This window comes from Ursus arctos, unplaced genomic scaffold, assembly GCF_023065955.2.
Source record: "Ursus arctos isolate Adak ecotype North America unplaced genomic scaffold, UrsArc2.0 scaffold_12, whole genome shotgun sequence".
NCBI lineage: Eukaryota > Metazoa > Chordata > Mammalia > Carnivora > Ursidae > Ursus > Ursus arctos.
The window spans coordinates 10,376,774-10,401,053 of record NW_026622786.1 but is presented as its reverse complement, the minus strand read 5'-3'; the positions used below and the strand labels follow the sequence as shown (position 1 = coordinate 10,401,053).

Sequence of the window (24,280 nt, the reverse complement as noted above, 5' to 3'; positions counted from 1 at the left end):
TTTGCCAGGCATGGCATCCAGGTAAAATTAGAGTGTAGTAAGCCACCCTAACACAGACTTCTTCCTTCTCCCAGGCTCTACAATTGGCCTGCTGGTCGTTCTCCCTGTTCGCATCTGGGAAGCATCACTGGCCCTAGAGAGAGAACTGCAGTTTCAACATTCCGATGAGCGGCAGTGCTAGGGCGACGGAGGTAGGGCAGCCCCAGGCACAGAATGATGCAAGTTTGTGCACCTGATGACAGGCGTCTGGGGGCAGCTGAGACCTGTAGAGAAGGCCCCCTGCCAGAGGACTGGGAATCCCAAGTTAATGATTACAGTGAAGCAGAAGTAAGGACAAAAAACCCCGAGAGCTCATGGGAGAAACCAGGAGGACTTTGGTGAAGTTGAAAATGAGGTGGAGAGAGGATTCTGAATCGTAGGAAATTCCGGGAGTCAGGCTCGTGTTCTGTTTGTGAAAAACCAAGCTCGGAAGGAGAGACCAGTGGTAAGCCAAGAGAAGAAGATTCTGAAATATTGGGGAGCATCCGATATCAAATGAAGGAGACTTTGAATTACAGATAGAAAAAAATGGAAAATCAAGGCAGTTTCGAGGAAGGGTAGCTTTGTAGTATTTACATAGACTATTTCAACTGACTACAGTTTTCACAGAAGGGATCTCTAGAGGCTGGCGTGAAGGCTGGGATTACCGAGGTGGGTGGAGCAGGGAGCTCCGGTGTGGCTCTGATGTGGCTTTCAGACGGCGCAGCGTGGAGATATGCAAATACTGTGGCTGCAGAAAGCCAGCGGAGTAGTCAGGCCCCCAGCGCCGTTGCTGAGCTCTCGGAGGTGGATCTGGAAAGACGTTTGTTGAAGGCATTGCTCAGAAGTGAGCTGGTCTCCCAGAAGCGCTCTGAGTTTTTCAGATCATCTGATAGCAGGCCCTGAAGTTTACCAGCTTCAGGGTGATCGGGCCATTGTGAAATTTTTTTTTTCTGTAATAAAACCAGCCCCAGCCAGCCAGACTGGGAACTTACTGCCTCAGCTGTTTTCCAACATGGTTTTGCTGGCAGAACCGGACAAGAGTGTTTCTTGACTCTCAAGGGGCCTGTTTACACTGACTTTATTTTTACTGCCAGCTTTCAAGTGGGAAGAGGGAGATTATATTTAAAGGTCAGCAGGTGAGCAGAAGGATCCCTGTCCTGCTATTCCTGGGTGTGCCTCTGCGTGTGTGCTTGCCTCTTTATGTTTACGCCTCTGTGTGTGTGTCTGTGTGTGTGTGTGTGTGCTTTTCCACATGCAAATTGTTCTGCCCTGATCTGATTGACGAGACCTGATCACTTGTTTGTAGGCATAATGACAGTGTCTGGCTGGTTGTTCGGCAGGTCCCTATTTGTTTATTGTAAAGAAGGTACATCAATCTGCGAGATTTTCTGGATTGGAGGGCAAGGAATATTTACTGTCAACAGGATAAGAACAAGGAGATATAAGATACTGGGCTCCAGGGTGCATCTAATGTTGGGACGAGCATAAAAAGGCGGGGAAGAAGCCGACTACAGAGCATTTCTATCTTGAATGGAGCTTTTAAGTATTTGAGTGGGAAATACAACTTGGGAAATTGCCCTTCGGTCAAAGCACCTGTCAATAGAGCTGAATCGAGTCAAATTAGATTGGATTCAAATTCAGTCTCAATTTCATCAACTCTCCTTTTTAAATTCCTTTTAAAAAAAAAATTCCCAAAAGATGACAGACAGATGTTCCCAATTTGGAAGTGAGAGCTGGAGGGAAGAATTGGGAAGGCCAGTCTCTGGTCCATGTACACATTCTCAAAGAAATTTAGCACTGAGACGAACATTCTTGGGAAAGCAACCTGCAAGTGTTGTCCTCCACTGAGGGACAAACCAAGACGTTGTTGCTCCATTGAGGACTGACCAGGAAGCCATGAAATCCCCTACTGCGGGAGACTTGGAAGACTGCCTTCTGAATAAGGTAAGGACAGGTATGGGTCTCTCCCATGCTCTCACCCCCACCCCTCCCGCCCTACCAACCGGGATTCCGAGGGCATGTCAGGCTGCTTCCAGAGATACATGAAATACTCCTCAGGAACCCACGACCATCGCCAGTAAGAGTGTGTAGGGACTTAAGTTATTTCAGTCCTCTCCCTGAGTTCAGTGCCAGAGGCACATCGCCTACAGAGTGTGGAACAGAATGTTGGAAGGGGGGTTGGACCCCAGCTGTCCCACCGATAACTGGGTATGGTCATGAGCAAGGCACCAAATCTGCCTGAGTCTCAGCTTTCTTCTCTGTCAAATGGGGGTGATAAGAGGGTCATTGAAAAAGAATAAATGAAATTAAGAATGCCTTTTGGAAACTATAAAACTGCTAGATTTGTAAATATATATCATGTTTTTAGTACATATCCATTAAGAGTTAATTGACTTTCTTCTGTAGAGAGTCATAGACTCTTAGAATGTTAGAATTGAAAGGGACCTTAAATATTATCGAACTTTTAAGTCTTTCCATTTACTAATGAAGCTATTAAGGCACAGAGCCACCCATAAAACTAAAACGTTTAAACCAAGATTAGGACTTGTCTAAGATTACTGACATCCCTTGCAAGTAAACAAAGCAGAGTTCATTATCACAGTGATAAGTAAAGTTGATTTCTTAGGCAAACCACTTAGATAAATAGGGGAGACTTACGATGATAAAAATTGTAGCCACCGAAGTGATTTCTCATTATTTCCCTTTTTGGGGGGCTATTATAAATGGAAGCGGTGCTGGCTGGCATTGTCCCGTGGTCCTGTGTTTTCTGAAAGAAGAAAAGTCCCAAGTTTTTTAGCCTGGCATCCAAGTAATACTTTATCTTTCCACGCTATTTCCCTGTGTCTCCAATAGCAGAAATTCTGGACAGCGCGCTATACATTGAATCCAGCCTGTGCACAGGTTTTCTTTGGCCAGCAGAATACTTTTAAATTTTTTTCAAGTTTGTCACAAACATTTCATAATAGTGGGATTTTGCATAGAAATCCGGATTTCCGTCTTCTCTGAGAAAAGGAAAACCATCAGGATATCTGGCAACCACAGGTCCCAGTTTCTTGCCTGGCAACCGTGGGCTGGGGCTGAGTGTCTGTTCAACAGAGCATGTGCTCACGGGTTCTCTGGAGGCTGTGGCACTCCTGTGCCCCTCCTCAGCCCTCCCGCTCATGTTTGTACGCCCCTCTGTCCCTGTAGGTGGTGAGTCTGCCAATCCCGCCCCGCAGGTACTAAGCCCCGCAAGTACTATGCCCCAAGAAGGTCTAAGGTCTGAGCTTCCCCCCTCTCCTCTACCAGGGAGACATCCTCTCTCCTCTCCATTCCCATTTCTCTGGATCATATTAATTTTTCAAGCTCTGCTCAGAGCCTGCTTTGTCACAAAGGATTTCCTTGACCCCCTAGCACAGAATGCTTTGGCTTCCCTATGAACTCCCATTGTAATTATTACTAACAATATTTATTTGGCAATCAATTGTATATTGATTCTTGACACCTTTCCTATTATTATCTTGGGTGGCAACTTATCTCATTTTATTCTTTATGAGTTTCTGGAGGGGATGATAGTGTCTTGGATATCTTCGTTCCCGTTGACGTTCATTCACAGTATCTTTGCACACACGTGGTCAGAGTATCTTTAGGATTCACTGAAGATAATACAAGAATAGCATTGAAGGTGCTGGCAGGGGCGCCTGGGTGGCACAGCAGTTAAGCGTCTGCCTTCGGCTCAGGGCGTGACCCCGGCGTTATGGGATCGAGCCCCACATCAGGCTTCTCCGCTAGGAGCCTGCTTCTTCCTCTCCCACTGCCCCTGCTTGTGTTCCCTCTCTCGCTGGCTGTCTCTATCTCTGTCAAATAAATAAATAAAATCTTTAAAAAAAAAAAAGAAGAGGGTGCTGGCAGCTCGAGGCCCACGCAGTATCTCATTGAGTTGTCAGCAACCACGTGGCCCGACCACAGCACCTCCACTAACTTGTCCAGAGTCGCACGGCTAGATAGTGAGAGCGCTGAGGTATCAGCGGGAAAATTCTGTTGTACTCCAAAGCCATATTTGCTCTGCTAAATCCCTCTGTATCTCCACAAACACAAACTGAGCACCTGCTGTGTGCAAAACACGGTGCCCAAAACCCAGGTCCAGGATGTGTCCTGCAGACTGAGAGGGAAAATGTATGTGGGGGGTATCTTTAAGGATGGCCCTCTCCCGCCTGCAGATTTTGCATGTAACTCCAAGGGTAAAAGGAGGATGTTCCTTGTGCAGACGGGGAGACACTTGCAGAATACATGGCTGCCCACAGGGCTACAGCGGAGACTTCCACAGGGTGCTGGAGGAGGACCGAGGAGTGTTAGCTCTCCTGGGGGAGGCATGGTGTAGCAAGAGGAGTGGAGACTAAGCTTGAGAGCACACACGGGGTTTTCACAAGTGGAGGGTGCAGGAGAGGCCTTCTCAGGTTAGGGAACCCATTCAAGCAGTCACCGTGGGTTTCATGCCGGCAGCCTTGTCCCTGGGGAGGCTGAGCAGTAAATGGTTAGGAACGTGGGTTGCCAGGTGTGACAGTGCCCAGCATGGATCCCCGTTCTGGGACTTACTGACTCAGGTGGGACCCAGAGCAAATTCCTTACACATTCTGAACTCGCGTTTCCTCCTCTGTAAAATGGGGATAGTCACAGCATCCACCTTCCAGGATTGTTGGGCGGCTAAAGGGAGCCAGCTGTCAGTGTCCTGCACACGGGAGGGCCTCCCACTCCAGCTCCGCGGTCTAGTGTTGCTGTGGGTTTTGCAGAGCTGACAGAGTCTGTGGGGCCCCAGTGTCTGGCTCAGGGAAGAGTGGGTCTGAGAAGACGTGGATATGATGGTGGAAGGCATCCCGTCTCATCTGTAGATAGCACCTTACGTCTCCATCCTTTTAGATCATTAACCCTGGAAGACAGAAATGGTGCTGGTCCCGTTTTATTTTGTTTAAAAAAAAAAACAACCCTGATTATTGGATTTAATGCAATTTCAGAATTAAAATGTCTAACAGGAAGTTCTCAGCCTTTTATCCCCAGGGGCACTCACCGTGGGTGACAGTCGCTCAGGCCACATGCTCATGGGGCCAGGCCTGTGTGAGATTCCTGGCAGGCTACTTAGCACCGCCCTTCTACCTGTCTCAAGAAAGCATATCGGAATGCAAGTGAGTCAGAATGGTGTTATGATAGGCAATAACCTTGAATTCTCACTCATTTATATTTGAAACAGGAAATTGTTCAGAACTCGAGCTATTAATAGTAGCAGGTGATGTGTGGGGCAACAGTGGGCCAGACGCTGTGGCTGGGGAGGAGGAAGGTGGCCGAGGATGGGGATGTGTACATGTGCGGGGGGCAGGTGCGCACGGCCTGGAGAGAGGGAGGCCCACAGAAACCCCATGGCCCCCTTCAAGGGGGCCTCTGGTGACTCTTTTTGCAGAAACTCTGCTTTACTAGAGTTCCCAAATCTGCATGTTAACGAGTGTGGTGTAACGTTCCGGAGTCCGTGGGACGGGAGGGAGGATGAGAGACAGTAACCCCATCTAGCATTGTGGATCTCAGTAATTCTGCCCAATTCCTTTCTGCTCCTGCTTTGTCCCGTCCACAAATGCAGGCTTTTGAAAAGAAAAGCACACCTTTGTTCACTGACGTAATCCACGGAGGGGGCGAGTGAAACTCAGGCTGGCTCTGAGGTCACGTGTGGACTGAATGTGCCTTGACTCCTTCTTCTGAAGTAACCCAGCTCCCCCTGATGTGTGTTTCCAGGCTGCGTGGTGGAATGGGTCTGGTGACCGGGCTGCTTCGAGGGTCTTCCTGAAGTTGGACCGGCATGAAAGGGCTTCTGGGCTCAGGCCGGTGACGGGTCTCTGCTCGTGTTGGCGCCTCCTCCTTCCCCAAGATCACTCCCTATGAAGCTGCCTCGGGCCCCATTCCCTGCTTTTCCACACCCAGAAATGGAATCTTTTTGCTCCACCTGGCTAGGCTGTGGTCAGGAAGAGCAGCGGGAAACTGCAGTGGGTTTCTGGGTTGTGAGTGACACCAAGGGAGTGGCAAGTGGTCTGTGGTAGGTGTCACTTCTGGAGCGTCGACTCGAGGGTACGGCACAGAGGGACGGAAAGAGAAGTGAGGGACCCTGGACATTAGGGCCAGTTCTACTGCCGACTACCAGCATGACATTAGGAGAACCACCCATTGCTCTGGCCTCCTGTAAGGTGACAGCAGACAAAATGATTTGAGGTCTCTCCAATTCTAAGATCCCGAGTCAAAATGGCAGCGGCAGTAATGGATGAAGGAAATCCAAAACCAGAATTTGTGGCTCTAGGCCCAGAAAAGTATTCCCTTATTCTGATTTTTGCTTTCAGAAATCAAAACAGGTCATAAAAATATATAATGAGTGAGAGATTACAGGTTTCTTCCCGGGAGTATGTGAACTGCCGAGTTCTGCCCGGTAAGAAAACTCTACCATCCAGTGAGGGCAGAATTCGTAGAAGAGATTTCGTGGTGGAGAACTTTTTCCAATAGACTACTCATTGTGTGTGTACGTGCACGCACACACACATACCTTTTCTCTCAAGCTTTTATCAGTTAAAAATTATCTGACAGTGTTGGGATGCCTGAGTGGTTGGGCCGGTTAAGCATCCAACCGTTGATTTGGGCTCAGGTCATGATCTTAGGGTCATGAGATCGAGTCCCACGTCCGGCTCTGCGCTGAGTGTGGAGCCTGCTTCAGATTTTCTCTCTCCCTCTGCCGCTCAAAAAAAATTATTTGACAGTGTCAGTATGGTGATGAATCTTTCATCAGTTTATCAGCTCAGGAAACAAAACGTACATGCACGTACAGACTTACCACTATGTTACTGGCATTGGAGTTCTATGAACTCACATCAGTGGACTTGGAGGATTTGTGGCTGAGCCCTAGTCCTCAACACAGTCTAAGAAATCAGCTCTTTGAGAAGACTATTTCCCAACCACTCTGACTGCGGTGTTCTATTAGTTAGCCTTGTATGACTTTCTCCCACTGTTCCTGATCAGTCTTCTGGCCCCTGAACTTGTCCAGTGTTCCCCAATCTCCTAAATGGCTTTGTCCATTCTCTTCCCTCAGCTGGAAAACGTGGCCTGCCATGGAAACCTTCCCTTGTGGCTTTAGCCTTCTCCAGATCTTGCCCAGCAAGCCCTAGCCTGAGCACCTCCATTGTTACGTTTGGAGGGCAGAGGTGTGGAGACCATCTTACAACTAAGCCCACCAATATGCCACAGCTCCATAGACCCCCCCCCCACAGATGAGCCTTGGGACTGCCTGGCAGTCCGCACACAGGAGCCTGAACAGCCCCGTTCCTCAGAGATGTGATTTCCAAAGTCTGTCACCTGAAGTCCCCTGCGTTCCCCTCTCCACCTCACTCGTAGCACATTGCCTTGTTTCCTACTCTGTAGAGAAGACAGTCCTCAGACAGGAAAGTTCTCCGATTCCTGCACTTCTACCCTTTCATCTGTGTTTGGCCTGCCTTCCTCTCCTTCTGGCGCATCAAGGTGAATTGCACACCAGGTTTCTGGATTGGCATGACTCTCTGGCTGGGAAACCCTGAGTCAGTGGTTTTGCTTCCTGCTGCCTCTTCCTTCCCCACTGGCTCCTTTCTCTCAGCATTTAAACGTGTTCAAACCTGTGTGTCATTTTGAAAAAACCTGTTGGTGTTCCTGTTTTGTTTTTCCCCTTCCCTGGCCAGAATTCCTGGAGGAGTTGCTTACCTCTGTGTTCCCTTGCTCGCCTCCCATTAGCTCTTCACCCACTGCAATCTGGTTTAAATGCCCACCCCTTCCCTGAACACTGATCCTGTTCCAGTTGCCAAACACTATGGACGTTTTTGGGGCCCTGTCTCATTAAGCCACTTACTGTTGACTTCGTTCTTGAAATTTTTCTTCCTTGATTTTCAAGACCTCTTGCTGCTTATTCTCCCATTTCGCCATCCTCCTCCAGGGCAATCTCTTCTCCAGCAATATAGGAACCATTGCAATTCTCCACTTGTGCTCCTCATACTGGATACCTTCCATTTGCTCTTTCTAAAACAACCCTCACACCCCTCTCTTTCTAGCTAACTCCTACTAATCTTTCAAGATGTAAATCCCCTACACTGTGCCTCCAGGAAGGGCCCCCAGCCTCCAGATGAGATGAAATTTCCCTTTTCTGTATACCCATAGCATCCCCTACAAACTTCTCCCCAGCACTGGATTGCTGTGACTTTAATTTCCAGTTTGTCTTGCTCTGTCGTGTCATCTGTAAACCTCTTGACAACAAACACGTACACATAGCACCTGGCATAAAATGTTCAAGAAAATTGATTGAATGGAGCTGAATCGCAACACACGGAAGAGTCCGACCCTGCAGGGGATCCTTCATCATGGACTATTAAATGCATTCCCCTTTATTTTTGGCATGGCAAATGATCTGCCCCCTCCGTGACCACCTTTTCTCTTCCACTTGGACATCCTGGAAGATGCAGAATCTTGATAGCTTACAAATGCTCAAGAAAGGTGCCCTCCCATGATGAATGTAGTGGGTGGATATACGGGAGCAGTGGGTGGTTGCTGGGGGCAAGAAGATGGTGTTAAAAGCCTGTGTAGACATGATCGTTATATCTAAGGTCAGACAAGACACATGGGTTTTGAAAAGACTATTTCACGTATATCATGTATTTCCAGGGGAATTGTAAGCTCCTTAAGATCCAGAGCCTCGTCTTAGTTTCTTGTTACTCCTAGGCACCTGGAGGGTATTAGTTTTTCAAAGACAGTCCCCTGTGTGGGGATAGGTACCTTTAAGACAGGTCTTAGGCTTCAGAGTAGGCCACATGCCCTGCTGAACCCAGGGACACCCTCCACTTCCCTGTCATGGCCCCCATGCTTACATTCAGGACCTGTGCCTGTCTTCCCCACTACTGTAAGCCATGGTGATGTCTGTGTTACTCACCGCTGTGCCCCAGCATGTCACAGAGTGCCAGGCACATAGAGGTGCTAAATAAATGTTTATGATTAACTAACTTTATATGTAACACACTTTATACATGTGACATACAGCACGTGTGCACATGCACATTTGTGTCCTATGTCCATATATGGTTCCTGGGTTTGTTGGTGGGAGGTATGAAGTCTTAGGTGACTGGACTAGCTGATGAGTTAGTTTAGAAAAACAGCCAGAAATCTCTTTGACTTGGACATTTTTCTTGACTAATTTATGGGTGTCTTAAATGACTGGGGAATATATAGAGACGGTCATTATACAAAAATCAGAGGGAATATACAGATTCACGGTGGACATTACATTTAGATATATCAAATATTGCTTCCAGTCAGTTCCTGGCCAGGCTCAGCAGCCTCTCAAGGGAGACCCTTGTCGTGGCACCAGCCTGACAACAGAACAGAGCCCTTCCATTTCAGAAAACATGAGCAGACTCTTCCCATTTCTTCTTCATTTGAATCTTCCTAACTCTCCTGGAGGTTCCTAAAAGTTCTGTGTGTTCCTCACAAGCACCTATTTCCCTAAACCTTGAGTATCTGTGAAGGTATGTAACGTTGGGGCTCAGCTTTCTCGGAGTAATTCTGGTTGTTGGGAGCTTGCAGTGTGGAATCCGAAGGCACGTAAACATGTGCCTTTTCTTGTGGGTCTAGTAGCAAAAGGGGGGGTGAGTACTGGAGTGAAGAGAGCCATCAGTTATGGACGACAGAGGCAGGAATCCATGTGCAACATGGCGACATGCATTGAACTGCTTCATCTTCACCAACCTGGACAACAGCCATCCTTACTCCATTGGTGTGACCACACCAACCTTTCCAAATTCATCTCCTGTCACCCTGCTTTCCCTTTTCCAGGCTCCAACCTCAGGGGCCCCCTTGCCGGCCCTTGAGCCTTGCGAGGCAGGCTCCTGCTTTAGGGGGCCTTGGGGTTTGCTTTCCCCCACTGTTGTCAGGGCTCACTCTGATGTCGCCTCCTTAGAGAAGCTTTCTCCGGCCACCTGATCTAAATTAACAGCCCCTTTACTCTCTAGTTCCTTTTCCTGTTTATTTGTCTTCATGGGATTTCTCATACCTGATATTAAATTATACACACACACACACACGTGTGTGTGCATATATACATATACGTGTGTGTATATGTGTGTGCGTATACACACATATACCTATATCCTGTATATATGAGGACACGTCTTTCTTGTTTGCTCTTCTCTTGTTCACCATTGGACCCCAGCGCCCACCACACACAGGTACTGGATAAATGCTGAATGAATGCTTGTATTTCAGGAGAACACTGAACTACCAGCAAGTGCCATCACACCTAGATGCATGTTTCCTGGGGTTCTGGGGAGGGCAGGCTTGTTTGCAGTCCTCTGGTCGCCTGCCACCAGGCCTGCGTCGTCACGTCCTCGTGCCAGTGCCTGGGCCCTGCCCCGGGAATGACCGCCTGTGCTGATCCCTTCCCACCCAGGTGGGCGTGAGGCGCCAGCAGCTCTCCCAGATTGTGGAGGAGGTGCAAAGTGTTGTCCACCACCTGACCACAGAAATCAGCCACCAAGACGTTCGATTCCAGGCCATCCCTTACTCTGACACGTACAATGGGAACATTAAGGTAAGCGGGTCTCACCTGTTCCGTAGCGCCAGCCAGGGAGTCAGGTGCGTGGGTGGGCAGGTCTCAGTGTGCCCCAGGTGTCCCCCAACTGAGGGACCAATAATCCTTCATGTTCTGCAGGTCCTCTTAGTATTTACCACTTGCACACTCGCTCCAGAGGCGCTGTGTCACGTGAACCCCCACGTTCCTGCTTTGCAGATGATAGAATGGAGGCTTCGAGAAGTCAAATGACCTGATCATGTCCTGTTAGGCCCTACAGCCAGAACTCAGCCCAGGGCTTCCTACTCCAAGCACGGTGTGCTGTAACAGCTGAAGTTTAGATAGGCATGCACTCATGTGTGCAGCGCCTGCTGAATAGACTGGGGGCTGGGGAGAGGAACTCGGGGTGCCCGTGAGAAAAAGAGTTGAAACAAGATCTATGGGTTGCAGGTGGGGGAAGGAAGAAAGGGAAGAGGGGGCCCTTAGAAACTGCAGGGGCAGCTTCGTGACCCTGTCCCTGCCGCAGACAGGACTCTTAAGCCACCAGGGCCCATGTGTGACAGCCAGCCTTCCTGCAGCACTGCTGTGTGGGCCGAGCCGTCCTCACGGAAATGGCCTCCCTCACACCTGCAAACAACTTTGAGGAACAGACGTGGCTCGTTGCCTTTCAGAGATGAGTCGTTCTGACTCACCAGGACCCATGCTCCTTTATCTTGATTTTTCTTATGGCACGTAAGAACCCCTTTCGCTTGTATTAAATATATATGTAGTCATGCCCTATCTCTCGTATGAGACTACAGGCTCCTTGATTGTAAAGATCGTGTTTGTTGATCGCTCCATTGCTAGCACCCAGCATGGTGTGTGGCCCATATAGACACCCAACTTCAGTGAATGAGTGAATGAATGAATGAGTAAAAGAAATAAGTGACTGAACTGAAGACCCTTGCTGGTCCAGAACATTCCAAGGTTGTTGGGCACAAGGACCACCCACAAGAATCTGGGACCTGTGCATTTGGGGACAGAGTACAGATTCGGGGGAATTCACGCCAGGATGAGAATTCTAAAACTAGATTGGATCCTAACATATCACAACATCATTTGCCCACTTCTATCATCTTTCCAATCTGCATTAGACCAATAGAGACCAGTGACTAGGAGTAGAAACGCAACACCACTTTTTTTAAAAAAAGATTTTGTTTATTTGAGAGACAGCATGAGCATGGGGAAAGGCAGAGGCAGAAGGAGAAGGAGAGGCAGAAGAAGAAGCTCCCTCCTTGCTGAGCAGGGAGCCAGATGTGGGGCTTGACCCCAGAACCCTGGGATCATGCCCTGAGCCAAAGGCAGACGCCTAACCACCTGAGCCACCCAGGCGCCCCACAATAGCACTTTTCCTAGAATTACATCCGAGGAAATCTCCTTCCGTGGTCTCACTTAGAATTCATAGGTTAAAATATATCTTGCATTTATATGCGTCGTATCCTGCATAGTAAGTTTTGAAAATAGTTGGAGTGGGGTGTATAAAAATTGCTTTTATTTTTTTCTTGGACCAGATACAGCAAGTATTAAGCAAGCACCATTTATGTGACTATTAACATAATAGTTATACTCTTGAATTCACATGCAAGTGGGTTCAAAGAATGTATTGATTTTGAGTACCAAAGTTTAGATTTGTCCCCCTTTTAAATCCCACCACTTTTCTCTGGGCACCAGAGGTCATGTGGGTCCATTATCTAAAGCATCACACTATTGTTCTCTGGGAATGAGGCAGAGTTTGGTGTTCACCCCTGAACTGGCCCATGACAGGGCCCTAAACAAGTTAGCCAAATACTATGGTTGGAACTTTCCATGAAAAGGAGGTGGCTCTTCCAGTGCACGGCTGACTGCTGGGGAAAGGTGCGGTGTGGAGTAGGCTGCCACGTGATGTGGCCAAAGGTCAAGCTTCTTCTGGGGATACTGCATTGCTGGCCAGTCTGTTCTATCCTTTGGACTGTTGACCTGACCACTTTCATCCTGGTACCTGTAGAAATGGAGCAGGTAGATTCTAATTGTTTGCTTTATTCTAAGTTTTATTAAACTTAGAGTCATCTCAATAGCTCACGTGGTTGCAGCAACTGCCTTTCATTTCATCTGTGATTTTTAAGGACCAGTCATTAACACTGGCCATGGGTCATCAGTACAGGCAAAAAGAAAGGGAGACATTTTGCAGAATCCATTCTCTTCTTTCCCATACCAGACCTTTCATCCAATCCAGGTCATTCCTCCCTGACTGAGAGCTAGCCCAGCATAGAAAACACCCACTGAACAAGCCATCAGAGGGCTTAAGCTCACACTGTGGCTCTCCCACCTACTGACTGTGTGTCCCCAGGGAGATTTCAGAGCCCCTCTGAGCCTTATGTTCCTCCTCGGGGAAATGTGAACGAAGCCCACCTCATTGTGTAACTGGGAAGATCGCCTGGTCTGATGCCTGAGAATTGGAGTGCCCAATGTGTGCAGAACTCACTGTGTACTATTTCCTTTCCCTGCTTTCTCTTCTCCCCCTTAGGTGCCCTGTAGAGGTCCAGATCAGGTCCATTCTTTTCCTTGCAGATCCCTTACACCAAGGACTCAGTGAATTCACTCGTCTGCCTGAAGCACTACAGTGGTTAGTGGCAGAACAAAGATGCCATCCTCCTGCAGCGGGTAGCTGCGGCCCTCTGTCCATCTCGGCACATTGCTGAGGGCTGAGTAGTTCTTCACTGAGCTCCCCGGCTCAACAGGTTGGCTCCCTGGGGATTGCTGGTATCTCTCGAGTCTGTGAACTCACACCCCTGTCTCCTTTCTTGACCGCAGGTTTTGGCACCCAGCCAGTTCCTGGTCACCGTGCCAGTGAAGGGCCTGGCCGGGTACAGGGAGGCCAGGGAGCAGCGCTGGCGGTACTACACCCTACAGGGCACCAGGCTGTCCTGCCCTGTGCAGGACCCGGAGGGCCTGCAGCAGTGGCTGGAGGTGGAGCAGTTTATGAAGAGCCTGTGGCAGTGGCATGAGGCAGATGTGAACATTGAGGGAGATATTGTGCCCGCCAAGGTCCTCCAGGTGTTCCGGAAGCTGGTAGAAAATGCAATTGGAACCTGTCATCTCTCAGGTGAGCTGATCGAGAAAAGGACACGGGGCAATTTCTGGCATTTCCCTTTTGCTTTAAAAAACCTCTGCTTAGGGGCACCTGGGTAACACAGTCCATTAAGCATCTGACTCTTGGTTTGAGCTCAGGTCATGGTCCCATGGTCCTGGGATCAAGCCCCACATTGGGCTCCACACTCAGCATGGAATCTGCTTGGGATTCTCTCTCTCTCCATCTTCCTCTGCCCCTCACACTCGTACTGTCTTTCTCTCTCTCTCTCTCTAAAATAAATAAAATCTTAAACAAACAGACAAAAAACCTCTACTTAAGCATTACCTGAAGCTCGTGCCCCTAAATTGAGACAATAACCATGTGCTCCTTGTATCTGTTCACTCCTCATGATAAGAATGAGCTCTTTTTTCTGCTTTACACTGAAAAGTAGAATCCATACAATCCCCACTTGGATTTCTGTGGATTACTGCCCCGGCAGAGAGAAGATGGGCTTTGGGTTGTGAGCCCTTTGCCAGACGTTAATTTAGAAACTTGGGTACACTTTTTAAAAGGCAGATCCCTCGCAAACCACAGATCTTTGTTATTCGCACATTTCTACAACCCCTCCCCGACTGACTGCAGGCCCCCAGTGTACTGAGATGCCACATTTGGAAACCACTGACTTGTGCCACAACACAAAAATGAGGAGCCCTAAAGAACTGCTCAAGTTTGACAGCTCCAAAATCGTAAACCGTGTGCTACCATTGGCGTACGTGCACACATGTGCACACACACCTTTTGTTCCCACAGAATAAAAAAGTGTATTTCACACTGGGAAAAAGTGGCGAATTTCCTTAATTATGAAAAAGTATTTGTAAACCAATAAGCAAACACACGAGTAGACCATTGGAAATAATGACCAAAAAAATGACGGACAGAAAAAGAATATAAACAAGTAGTACTAAAAAAGTGGGAAGAGGGGGCGCCTGGGTGGCTCAGTCAGTTAAGCATCTGCCTTTGGCTCAAGTCATGATCGCAGTGTCCTGGGATCGAGCCCGACGTTGGGCTCCCTGCTCAGCAGGGAATCTGTTTCTCCCTCTCCCTCTATCCCTCCCGACTCATGCTCTCTCTCTCTCAAATAAATAAAATCTTAAAAAAAAAAAAGTGGGAAAAAATGTTCCACCTAACACATATTTCAAGCAGTGTGCATTAAAACACCTAACAGCGTGATGGAGATGAGAAAGTGTGGCCATGCTCAGGGTAAGGGTGAGTGTGGTACAGAAGGCCTTCCTGTGCATTGTTCTTTGAAGTGTAAATTGGTGTTTGCTTCTTAAAGGGTGATTAGTCTGTTTTTATTTTTATAATGGGCTTAACTTGACAATTCAACAGTTGCAGTTCTAGAAATATATTCCTACAGATGAAAAAGAAACATGTGCAAGGGTGTCCGCTGCCATAGGCTCTGTGGTAGTAAGTAACTGGAAATAATGTCAATAACAAAGGGAAATTGACGACATAAATTGTACTACCTCTGCCTTTCGGCCACTGCCCCCGCCTTTAAGAATGGGGTACGTGTGCGTCCACATGGAATTGTGAACAATCCTTGTGCTGGATAATGAAGGGAAAAACCAAAGTGCTGAACAGGACGCAATCCCACGTGTGTAGAAAGAAAAGGATTTGAATGTACTTTTACTTGTCTGGACAGAACAGTTCTGAAAATTTCCATAATGGATTTAGCTCATGTTTAATGGATTTTTACCACATATATAGGATGCTCTTGTGGAAAATGTCATGCTCATAGCAACCCTGGAGAGTCAGTTATTTTTCTGCCTGTTTTATGGATGAGAACACTGAGGTTTAGAGGGATGTGCTAACATGCGGGAGGTCACATACCAAGTAAACGGAGCCAGGGCAGAAGCAGGGTGTGGACGGGGCAGGCTGGTTCCAGCATGTGCTGACCTCTTCACTTTGAAACACTGGTAATAGTGAAAGTGCAAGTGAGAGCTTGCAAGCGCGCCAGGTTGATGAGATGCTTTCAGTAAATAATGCCAGGGTGCCTGACGTCGTCCTGTTCCTGTCTGGGCAGCTCTGATGAGATGCAGACAATAAGCTCTTTATCACACCCCGGCCAAGGAGAGCAATGTTTTCCTTCTGAATAGCTAACACGATTAATGAGTGAGCTTCCATTTTCTTCTCTGAACAAACAAGAGAAAAATAATAGATCCCGATTCAAGACAGCTCATCCTTATCTGTAATGAAGACAAACAAAAAACTATTGTGTATCTTTTGAAAGAAGGGGAAACAGATTAGCAACGAATTCTAGTACAGGAGTTGGAAGATGCTCCCAGATGCATTTATTTTCTCTCCCTCTTGTTGCCTGGTTGGAAGAGGCAGGGGGCTTCTTTCCATTCATCCGACCCTTCAGCCACTGGCTGTGTGACACACTTTGAAGTATTTTATAATTACAGAGGCTTGGGATGACAAATACATCCGCGGCTAGGCTAGTTTAATGGATGGTGGAAATAATGCCATCTGAGACTGGGATCAGGTAAGGGACGGGTGAAGCCGAACTCCATGAGAGGTCAGTGATAAGTCAGGGGACAGAGGCTGTCCTTAACAAGGTCAGGACATCCGGGCAGAATGGAGGGGATGTAGAAGAATGGTTGGATTTCATTTTTACTAGCAAATACTCCATCTTTGTCTTCTCTGTCTCTTTTCTTCAGTTGAACCCTCTGAAAAGAATCTTACTTCAAAGAAAATGTGTCATAAAAGGCTTGGGGGTGGGGGAGAATGGAAAAAGCAACGCTCACCAACCATGAGATTTTCTAGCAACACTTCTATCACTATTTACTCAGCTGATTGTCTAGTTTTGCCATAAACACCCTACCCTTGGGGTGCTACCGACCTGTGGCAGTCACCCCCCCCAAGTCACAAGGAGCTGCTCTCTGCCATTGCTCCCCAACTCCTCCTCTGAATGTTCGCCTCGAGCCAGGCTTTCCCTCCTCATTGCCTCTTTGTCATTTCCCACCAGGTAAGGTCAGCATGCTAACACACCACTCTGCAGTTTGGGTTGCCGTGGAAACAGCCACGCGGCAGGTGGAGCTAGAGCTGGTCCCCACAGTGGAGATCCCTACTGCCTGGTCCGAGAAAGCTCGGTGGCCTCCCTGTCTGAAGCGCTGGCCTTCCCGACAGAGAGCGGAGTGCATCAAGGTATCGGGGAGCCGGGGGGCCCAGCTCGCCAGAGCAGAGGCACTCACAGCTTACCCACCCGCAGCATCGCTGCCTGCCAGCCAGCTCTGGAAGGGAAAAATGAGGTTTCACTCGATCAGCGGTGCTCCAGGTGGGGGCCCCGCAGAACGCAGCGGTCCCTGAGAGCCTGTTAGCAATGCAGATTCCCGGGCCCTGCTCCAGACCATGAGAGCCAATGGGCAGGGCCCAGCAGTGTGTGTTTTAATAAGCTCTCTAGGTGCAGGCTCCACTTGGAGAAGTTCTGCCTGCCTGGGGGCAGTCCCCCCCCCCCCCGAATAGTGGATGGCTTCAGAACTGGCTTTCGACTCTGGCAAGCATCCTCCTGCTCATTTTCCTGATGTTTTTCTGTCCTCCCAGTCGTTTGGGTTTGCCTTGCTGGCCTGTTCACATTACCACTGGCAGCTGAGCTTCCTGCAGGCCGAGCAGGTGCTGCTGGAGCAGCTGGATGAGGACGGGGGCTGCCGCAGGAAGTGTCTCCGGGCCCTGAGGCAGATGAAGGAGGACGTCTGGTGTCCGGGGAAGAGGCCGGTCATCACGTCCCACCATCTGCAGGTGAGCGGGCACATCCCGGGTTTGGGGGGTGCGGGGCCCGGCCGCAGCCACTCAATGCCAGGGGTGTATGTATGTGATGGATTCAAGAGGGGGTCCCTAGGTCCCTAGTGTCCCTGTTGGCCATCCTGTACGTTACTGCTCACTAGTGAGAGCTCGACACACGGGCTGTGTGTGTGTCCACGACAGCCCTGCCCAGGCTGAACGGCCCCTGCCACCGCCTCCCTTCCCTGCCCCGCTTTCCTTTCTCTTGGTTGTTTCCTCTTTTTCTTCTCTTTCCCTCTCTCCCCTCCACTTATTTCACTCAACAAACCAACACGAGTGCCCACTATGTGCCAGAAACCGTGCTGGGGTTCAGCACCCATTACAACGCGTAGCCTCCGCCCCTGAGAAACCAACAGTCTGGGGAAATCTTGCGAATGGCTTGAACCTCAGGGGAATCCGTGTTTTCCCTGGTGTTAGGACTCACTGGGTCCCCACTCTAGCCAGGTGTGGCCACTGCCACACGGGGGTGGGGGGACACCAGGAAACGGTGATTGCCACGTGAACATGGCTGCAGACCTGAACTTCCGGCTTCCAAATCCTCAGGCAGGCATTTCCCCTCACTCGGCAGCACCTGCCTCCCCTTGCCCCGAACCCAGCAATAAACGTTCATGACTGCCTTTACTCACTCACTCAGCAAATGTGTATTGAGGTTCCTGCAGGCCAGACACCTGCCCCGGCACCTGGGGTGTGCGCTGCCCCTGGAGGGCCAAGGTGAGCAAACACAGAAGAGGTGCCTTCGGGGAGGGGAGACAGGCAGTCAGATGGTCCCCCCGGCGCACGTGGAATCACACAGCATGGGGAGCACCAGGGAGGACGAGCCCAGAGCAGCAGAACCTGACCTGGGACATCAGGGGGTCCCCCTGGGGAGGCGGCCTTCCATCACACCCTCAACTCCTCTTTTGCAAGTTCCCAACCACACATGGTGAACGGGACGTTCATGGAACACACTGTGTGGCGCTCTGAGGCCGGGAGGTGGCAGACTTAGAGACAGCACAGCCCAAGCCTCGCTAGGGTCTGTCCGGGAGCTTCGTCCCTTCTCCTTGACCTTCTGCACAGGTGAGCACAGGCCACCTGTCTGTGCGGTGGCTTCCTGCTTGTGCCCCCTCTCGTGCAGGGGACCGCCACCTTCTGGCCCAGGATAACTCTTCCAGCTCCGAAGTAAGCTATTTAAGGCCAACTACTGCTGAGCCCTTAGTGCCCCTCCCAATACCGTGTGCATAGTAGTTGCTCATAAATGTTTGTTGAGTGAATGAATGAGTGCCTTCACATCATATTCAACTTGTTCCCCCATGAAGACAGTAGTCTTTGCTTTCTCCTCTTTCCTACTAGCCTGTCCTCCTTGACCTGCCTGAGAATCTGTTAATAGCTCATGTGCACATACTGGGGCCTTTCTCTGGGGTTTCAACATTCTCAGCATGTGCCCACGCACATTCCCCTAAAAACACCCACCTGTACTCAAGGGCATGTGCTTCCTGAGGATAGTCTAGTTGATTCTGCGGGTTCAGCTTCTTTCTGGCTTGCCTTTCCACGAGCCACACTAAGAAGAGTCAGAGTTGAGAAGCAAGCGCCATTCAACCTCAGATGGAACCTCGTGATTTTAACCATTGACTTCACTGCCTCACAATTAAGATGGGTGGAAACATGACATGAATATTTTAGACAAGATTGAATAGGGCCACCACGGGCCTCCCAGCCCTTGACTGCTGTCAAAACTGCATTACCCCCAAGGATTTACTTTTATTCCAGTGACTTCTCAATCACTAGAGGATTTTAGGACAACTCCTTAAATGTGCTTTGTTTCCATTCTCCCTGACTTCCTGACTGGGCACAGAATTGTGCCTTCTCAAGAATGGGCATTTTCAAAGGGGGCTATTTGTTGGCAAGCACAGGCAGCAGAAGCCCGACTAGCTGCCTGTTCTTCTAGCGTTCCATCCTTGCTCCAAGCTGCCCTCACCTTTAGACATGGTCATGGATGTGGCCGGTGACAATGTGGCATTAAGCACCATCCCAGATGGTGGCTTGAGTGTATGGGATCCTTGCCAAGCCTTCAGTCTGGGCAAAGTAGAAGAACTGGGTTGCAAAACAGCCTCAGGAAGGATGTGCCAGTCATCATCACCCCACCTTCAGTCTGACACGGTCTGATGAGGTTCTCACCTCCTCTCCAGACCGGCTCTCCCCCAAAGCACCTTCGTGTGACTGAGAACTCATCCTTCGTTGGCTTATTTATTCCTAAAACCCATTCAAAGGCACAGGGGCTTGATTATAAGAGGCTTAACCACTTCGGATTTGCTTAGGGAGATAAAGTTACCTACAAGAGGAATTAAAACACTCTTTTGTGTCTAGGTTATCGGGATAGTATGACATAATCTCCAACTCATTTACTTCACACAATGGGATCTAAATCAAAACACACTCAGTGCCTTGCTATGAACCTGAAACTGCTCTTTTCCTTTTTAGTGAAGACTATATTTTAAAAACGCTCAACATCCAAATCATAATATTAATGGATTATTTCACTTAGTAAACATTTCTGACTGCCTCCCATGAGCCAGATCCTCTGCTGGGTGCTAATGACGTAATAGCCATTGAAATAGGTATCGGCCTCTTTTTTCATGGAGTTTACAACCTCATAGGGGAGCACATGCATAAATACAGAGATGACAACTTCTGTGATCACAGGTGTTCTGAGAAGTATGTAGTAAAGAGAGTGTCTAATGGTCTCATAGGGGATTTTGATCTGATGGACGCATGTCCTGGACAAATTGGGGAAGGAAGTATGCTCCATACGGCAGACGCCGGCTGTGAAAGAAGTCACTCTGTGAGCATGACACGAGGCCAGTGGGGCTGGAAGGAGAGAGCAAGGGAGGACGAGGGCAAGCCAAGGAGGGAAAGGAAGGTAGGGGTCAAACCTCGTGAGCCAAACCCTGTGAAGGATTGTGGTTTTTCTTTTTTTTTTTTTTTTAAAGATTTTATTTATTTATTTGACAGAGATAGAGACAGCCAGCGAGAGAGGGAACACAAGCAGGGGGAGTGGGAGAAGAAGAAGCAGGCTGATAGTGGAGGAGCCTGACGTGGGGCTCGATCCCGTAATGCCTGGATCACGCCCTGAGCCGAAGGCAGACGCTTAACCGCTGTGCCACCCAGGCGCCCCATGGATTATGGTTTTTCATTAACCAGCCAGGAGAAGGCTGGAGAGTCTTTCAGACAAGAACCATGGATTTATATTTCCAAAAGATCACGTTGGCTGCAGCATGGGTGGTGACAGGATGGGGACGAGAATGGGGACAGAGGTCCGGGTGAGATGGAAGAGGAGGAAGACAGTGGAGACGAACCTATGTGGGTAGACTGGAGAACCGCTTTGGAGGACTGGCGGGGCTTGGTGATGCTAGTGAGGGAGGGTGACTCCCAGCTTGTGTCTTGTGTGACTGGTTGGACAGGCAGTTCTGGAGATGCACCAGGATCGTGAGGGGAGGCCATGAGTTCAGTTGGGACATATTGATGAAGATAACTTTCAGATTTCTAAGAGATAGCAGGTGAGGAGGAGGTCCGCTTGGAAAAAGAAAATTAGGAGTGACTTCTGTGTGTTTTGTGGTGATTCAAGCTGCTGAGGAAGGAAGCAAGAGAGAACGAGAGAAAAAGAGGGTGTGGAACTGAGCCTCCAAAACTCCAGCATGAGGCAGGTCAAGGGGATAACATGCCAAGGAGTAGCTGTAGTGCCTGGAGAAATCCAGGGAGCACAGTGGCTTGGAAGCCAGTGAAGAATGACTCAAGAGGAAGGCTGTGAGTGGGAGGATCCCATTCTGCTAGAAGGTCAGGTTAAGGCCAGGGCCAGGCAAGGGCTGTTGGACTTAGCAGCATGGAGATCATTGGACCTTACAGACAGTGGCTTCTCAGGCCTGGTGGTAGGAGAATCCATACTGCAGTGGATGGAGATGAGAATCAGAGGAGAGGAAATGACAGAGAATTGAACTGATAGTTTTGAGAAGCCTGCATTTGCAGAGGTGAGAGGTTAGGAGGGGGCAGGGCAGAAGAGCTTAGAACAGTTTCAAAAGCTGGTGAGAAAGAGGGAAGTCAGTCACAGCTCCTGGGAGGAGGGATCCGAAGCCCTGCATAGGGTTCACCCGTCTGGGGGGGGGGGGGGGGGAGTTCAGGCAGAGAAGAAGAGAGGAAAATGCCCGTGTAGACAGTACTGTCTAGAACTGTCTGGTTTGCTGCCATGAGGTTTCCATTTTTCCTGTAAAGTAGGAGGCAGAGGCACGTGCCCGGGGTGAGGGATCGCAGATTTAAGGAGAGTGCGGGTCGCTGGAAATGTCAGTGGTGACAGAAACAATGACAGAGGTGCAGGAGACCAGCAGGAGGAGGTCGAGAGCCCACCTGAGGGTGGGGATCATGATACCATGGGGGAGCATCCCTGCCCTGGGTGACTCCCTTCTCCCTCCTTCCAAGGCCATGTGAGCTCGGTAACATTTCCGGAGAAACTCTCGTCCGTGGCCTGGAACGATGTCTGACACCACCTCTTGCTTCCACAGACGGTGCTCTTTTGGACTTGCGAGAAATACCCCCACCTGAGGGACTGGCGGGTCTTCAGCAAAGCCTTTCTGCGCCTGGTGAGGAAACTGCACAAGTGTGTGAGCCAGCACTTCCTGAAGCACTATTTTGTGCGGAAGAGCAACCTCTTCCGGTACGCAGGCGCGGGCGACCTGGACGCCGTGGCCCAGAGGCTGGCCCTCTTTCTGAAGAGCCCCCAGCTCAGCCAGCCCTGACGCTGCCCCACCCGGCCGGCGTTCGGACACTCTGTCCCCGCCTGACCTCGCTCTCCGCGGGATCCTGCCCGGGAGAGAAGCAACCTACGGCACCGGAAGTGACTGGGACCCCAAGATGTCTGACGCCTCCTGCCTGGAGTCAAGCAAGTATCCCAGCCCTCACTAGCTACCTCCCTTGGGGACAGCTGCCATCGGGCTTCCCCAAGCCCACTGATGCTGAGCTGATGACGGACAGCACCGAATGCCTTCTGCCTTGCTCGGGCTCTGCAGAGGACAGAGAGGAGACCCACTGGAGGGCCAGGCGTCAGCCTGCCGCCGAGGAGTGGGTCTCTAGCCCACTGGCCACCATGGTGGTTCTTCCACTGGTAAACTGCAGCTGTGCATATGCCTTTCTCAGAGCTGGGCTGTGAGCCTGGGGGACTGGGCCGGGCCCCCTCATTAGGGAAAGGCACTAGATCGACACAAAGTGTTGTTCATTGGTTGGTAGCTGGTGTTCACCTCCTGGATCGGCGCAAACACCATCTGAAGGCTTGGCACGCCTGTGTGGACCCTGCTGCCCTCCAGGTCTCCCGAACTGTGGTTCCGTCTGCCTCCCTGCTGTCCTCCAAGTAGGGAGAAGGTGGTTTTGATGACCAGTGTGGGTCATAGATGAAAATGCAGCTGTGTTTGCCAGGGGCTCCCCCTTGCCTTGTGCCCGGGGCCGGGTGTTCTTGAAAATGGACTCGAAACAATGACCTACATGGAAGGACTTGGTGTCACTTACCTCTCAATACCCGCCTTTACTCACTTCATTCACTCGTTGATAAATAAATGCCCGTCAGGCACCCGGAATACCACCAAGAGCAAAAGGGACAAAGGACATACCTATTGGGGGGCGCACCTAATGGAGACAGGAGGTGATGACAGATACACAGTCACAATTATTACAAATTGTAGCAAGTTGCCCTGAAGGAAATAAACAGAATATTGGAATAGAGCCACAGAGGGCTCCTGGAAGGATGAAAATGATAACAGCTGAAGGGGAAGGGAAGCAGCGAAGGGCAGGCTGGGAGGGGCTGGAATTAAGTCAAATCACGTGGCCTTGTAAAGCTGGTAAGGAATTTATTTTATTCTAAAGTCAAAGGCGTGACCTTTGGCCTCTCCTAGAGCAGAAGGGTAGCCTAATCTGATTTGCATTTTGTTTGTTTGTTTATGACTTGCATTTGAAATGCCCTTTCCAGGGGCTGCATCAAGGGGGCCCTGGGACCCACATAGGAGTCAAGGCACCGAAGGACAGTAAGCCCCCGTTTTGAATTTCACTGCCGTCCACAGGGCCACACACCCTGTGCAGCACATGGACGGGGAACTCTGCTTGGGCAGGTCAGTGGTTTCTACTGGTGCTTATTTATGCTTCTCAACTCAAGGGAACCCTTTATTCCTTAGAACATTTCCCCAAGCATGTAACACTGAAATTTCTAAAAGCATGAACTACTGACTTTTTAAAAGAAAAGGCACATTTGAAAATGAAATATTTTTTACAAAAATATTGTAACCATATGCCGGGGCTTGGGGGGGCTGGGCTATCACATAGAAAATCATGATTTTAAAATGTTGAAAAAAAATCTTTTTAAACATACAGTAAATTTATAATTTTTGAAAACATGAAATAATAGCAAACCAGTGTTTTCTTAAGTCATCTTTAAAACATGCATTCCAATTCTCATACTCTCGGCCCTTGGGAAACATTTTTGACAAGGTAGCAGATAATTTTTTTTAGTGATGAAAACAGCTGAAGCAAGGTTGTTGTTGTTGTTGTTGTTGTTGTTGTTGTTGTTAGGGGAGGAGGGGCAGCGGGAGAGGGAGATAGACTCTCAAGCAGGCTCCATGCCCAGCCCAGAGCCCTACATGGGGCTTGATCTCATCACCCTGGAATCATGACCTGAGCCGAAATGAAGAGTTAGGATTCTTAATGGACTGAGCCCCACAGGCGCCCCTGATGCAAGTTTA

The 24,280-nt window shown here is 49.4% G+C and overlaps 1 protein-coding gene across 6 annotated transcripts; it reads left to right on the top strand.

Moving 5' to 3' along the window:
* On the top strand, nucleotides 1–23,940 carry MAB21L3 (mab-21 like 3). Of its 6 annotated transcripts, none has more exons than XM_044378636.3 (7): nucleotides 1–484; nucleotides 1,720–1,965; nucleotides 10,484–10,624; nucleotides 13,433–13,724; nucleotides 16,720–16,898; nucleotides 17,295–17,489; nucleotides 22,061–23,940. In XM_044378636.3, the coding sequence occupies exons 2-7, from the start codon at nucleotides 1,918–1,920 to the stop codon at nucleotides 22,292–22,294; spliced, it is 1,089 nt and encodes a 362-aa protein (XP_044234571.2). In that variant the 5' UTR covers nucleotides 1–484; nucleotides 1,720–1,917; the 3' UTR covers nucleotides 22,295–23,940. The 6 variants fall into 6 exon arrangements, with proteins under 6 accessions (XP_044234571.2, XP_044234570.2, XP_044234569.2 ...); XM_044378635.3 differs by having other exon boundaries at nucleotides 1–1,149; XM_044378634.3 differs by having other exon boundaries at nucleotides 1–1,157.
* Nucleotides 23,941–24,280: the final 340 nt, after the last annotated feature.

Bases quoted from the DNA above. Each gene is read 5' to 3' on its own strand.
- MAB21L3 (XM_044378636.3), top strand. From the start codon at position 1,918: ATGAAATCCCCTACTGCGGGAGACTTGGAAGACTGCCTTCTGAATAAG. The intron at 13,725-16,719 runs GTGAGCTGATCG...ATTTCCCACCAG, and splicing joins TGGAACCTGTCATCTCTCAG to GTAAGGTCAGCATGCTAACA. The intron at 16,899-17,294 runs GTATCGGGGAGC...CTGTCCTCCCAG, and splicing joins AGAGAGCGGAGTGCATCAAG to TCGTTTGGGTTTGCCTTGCT.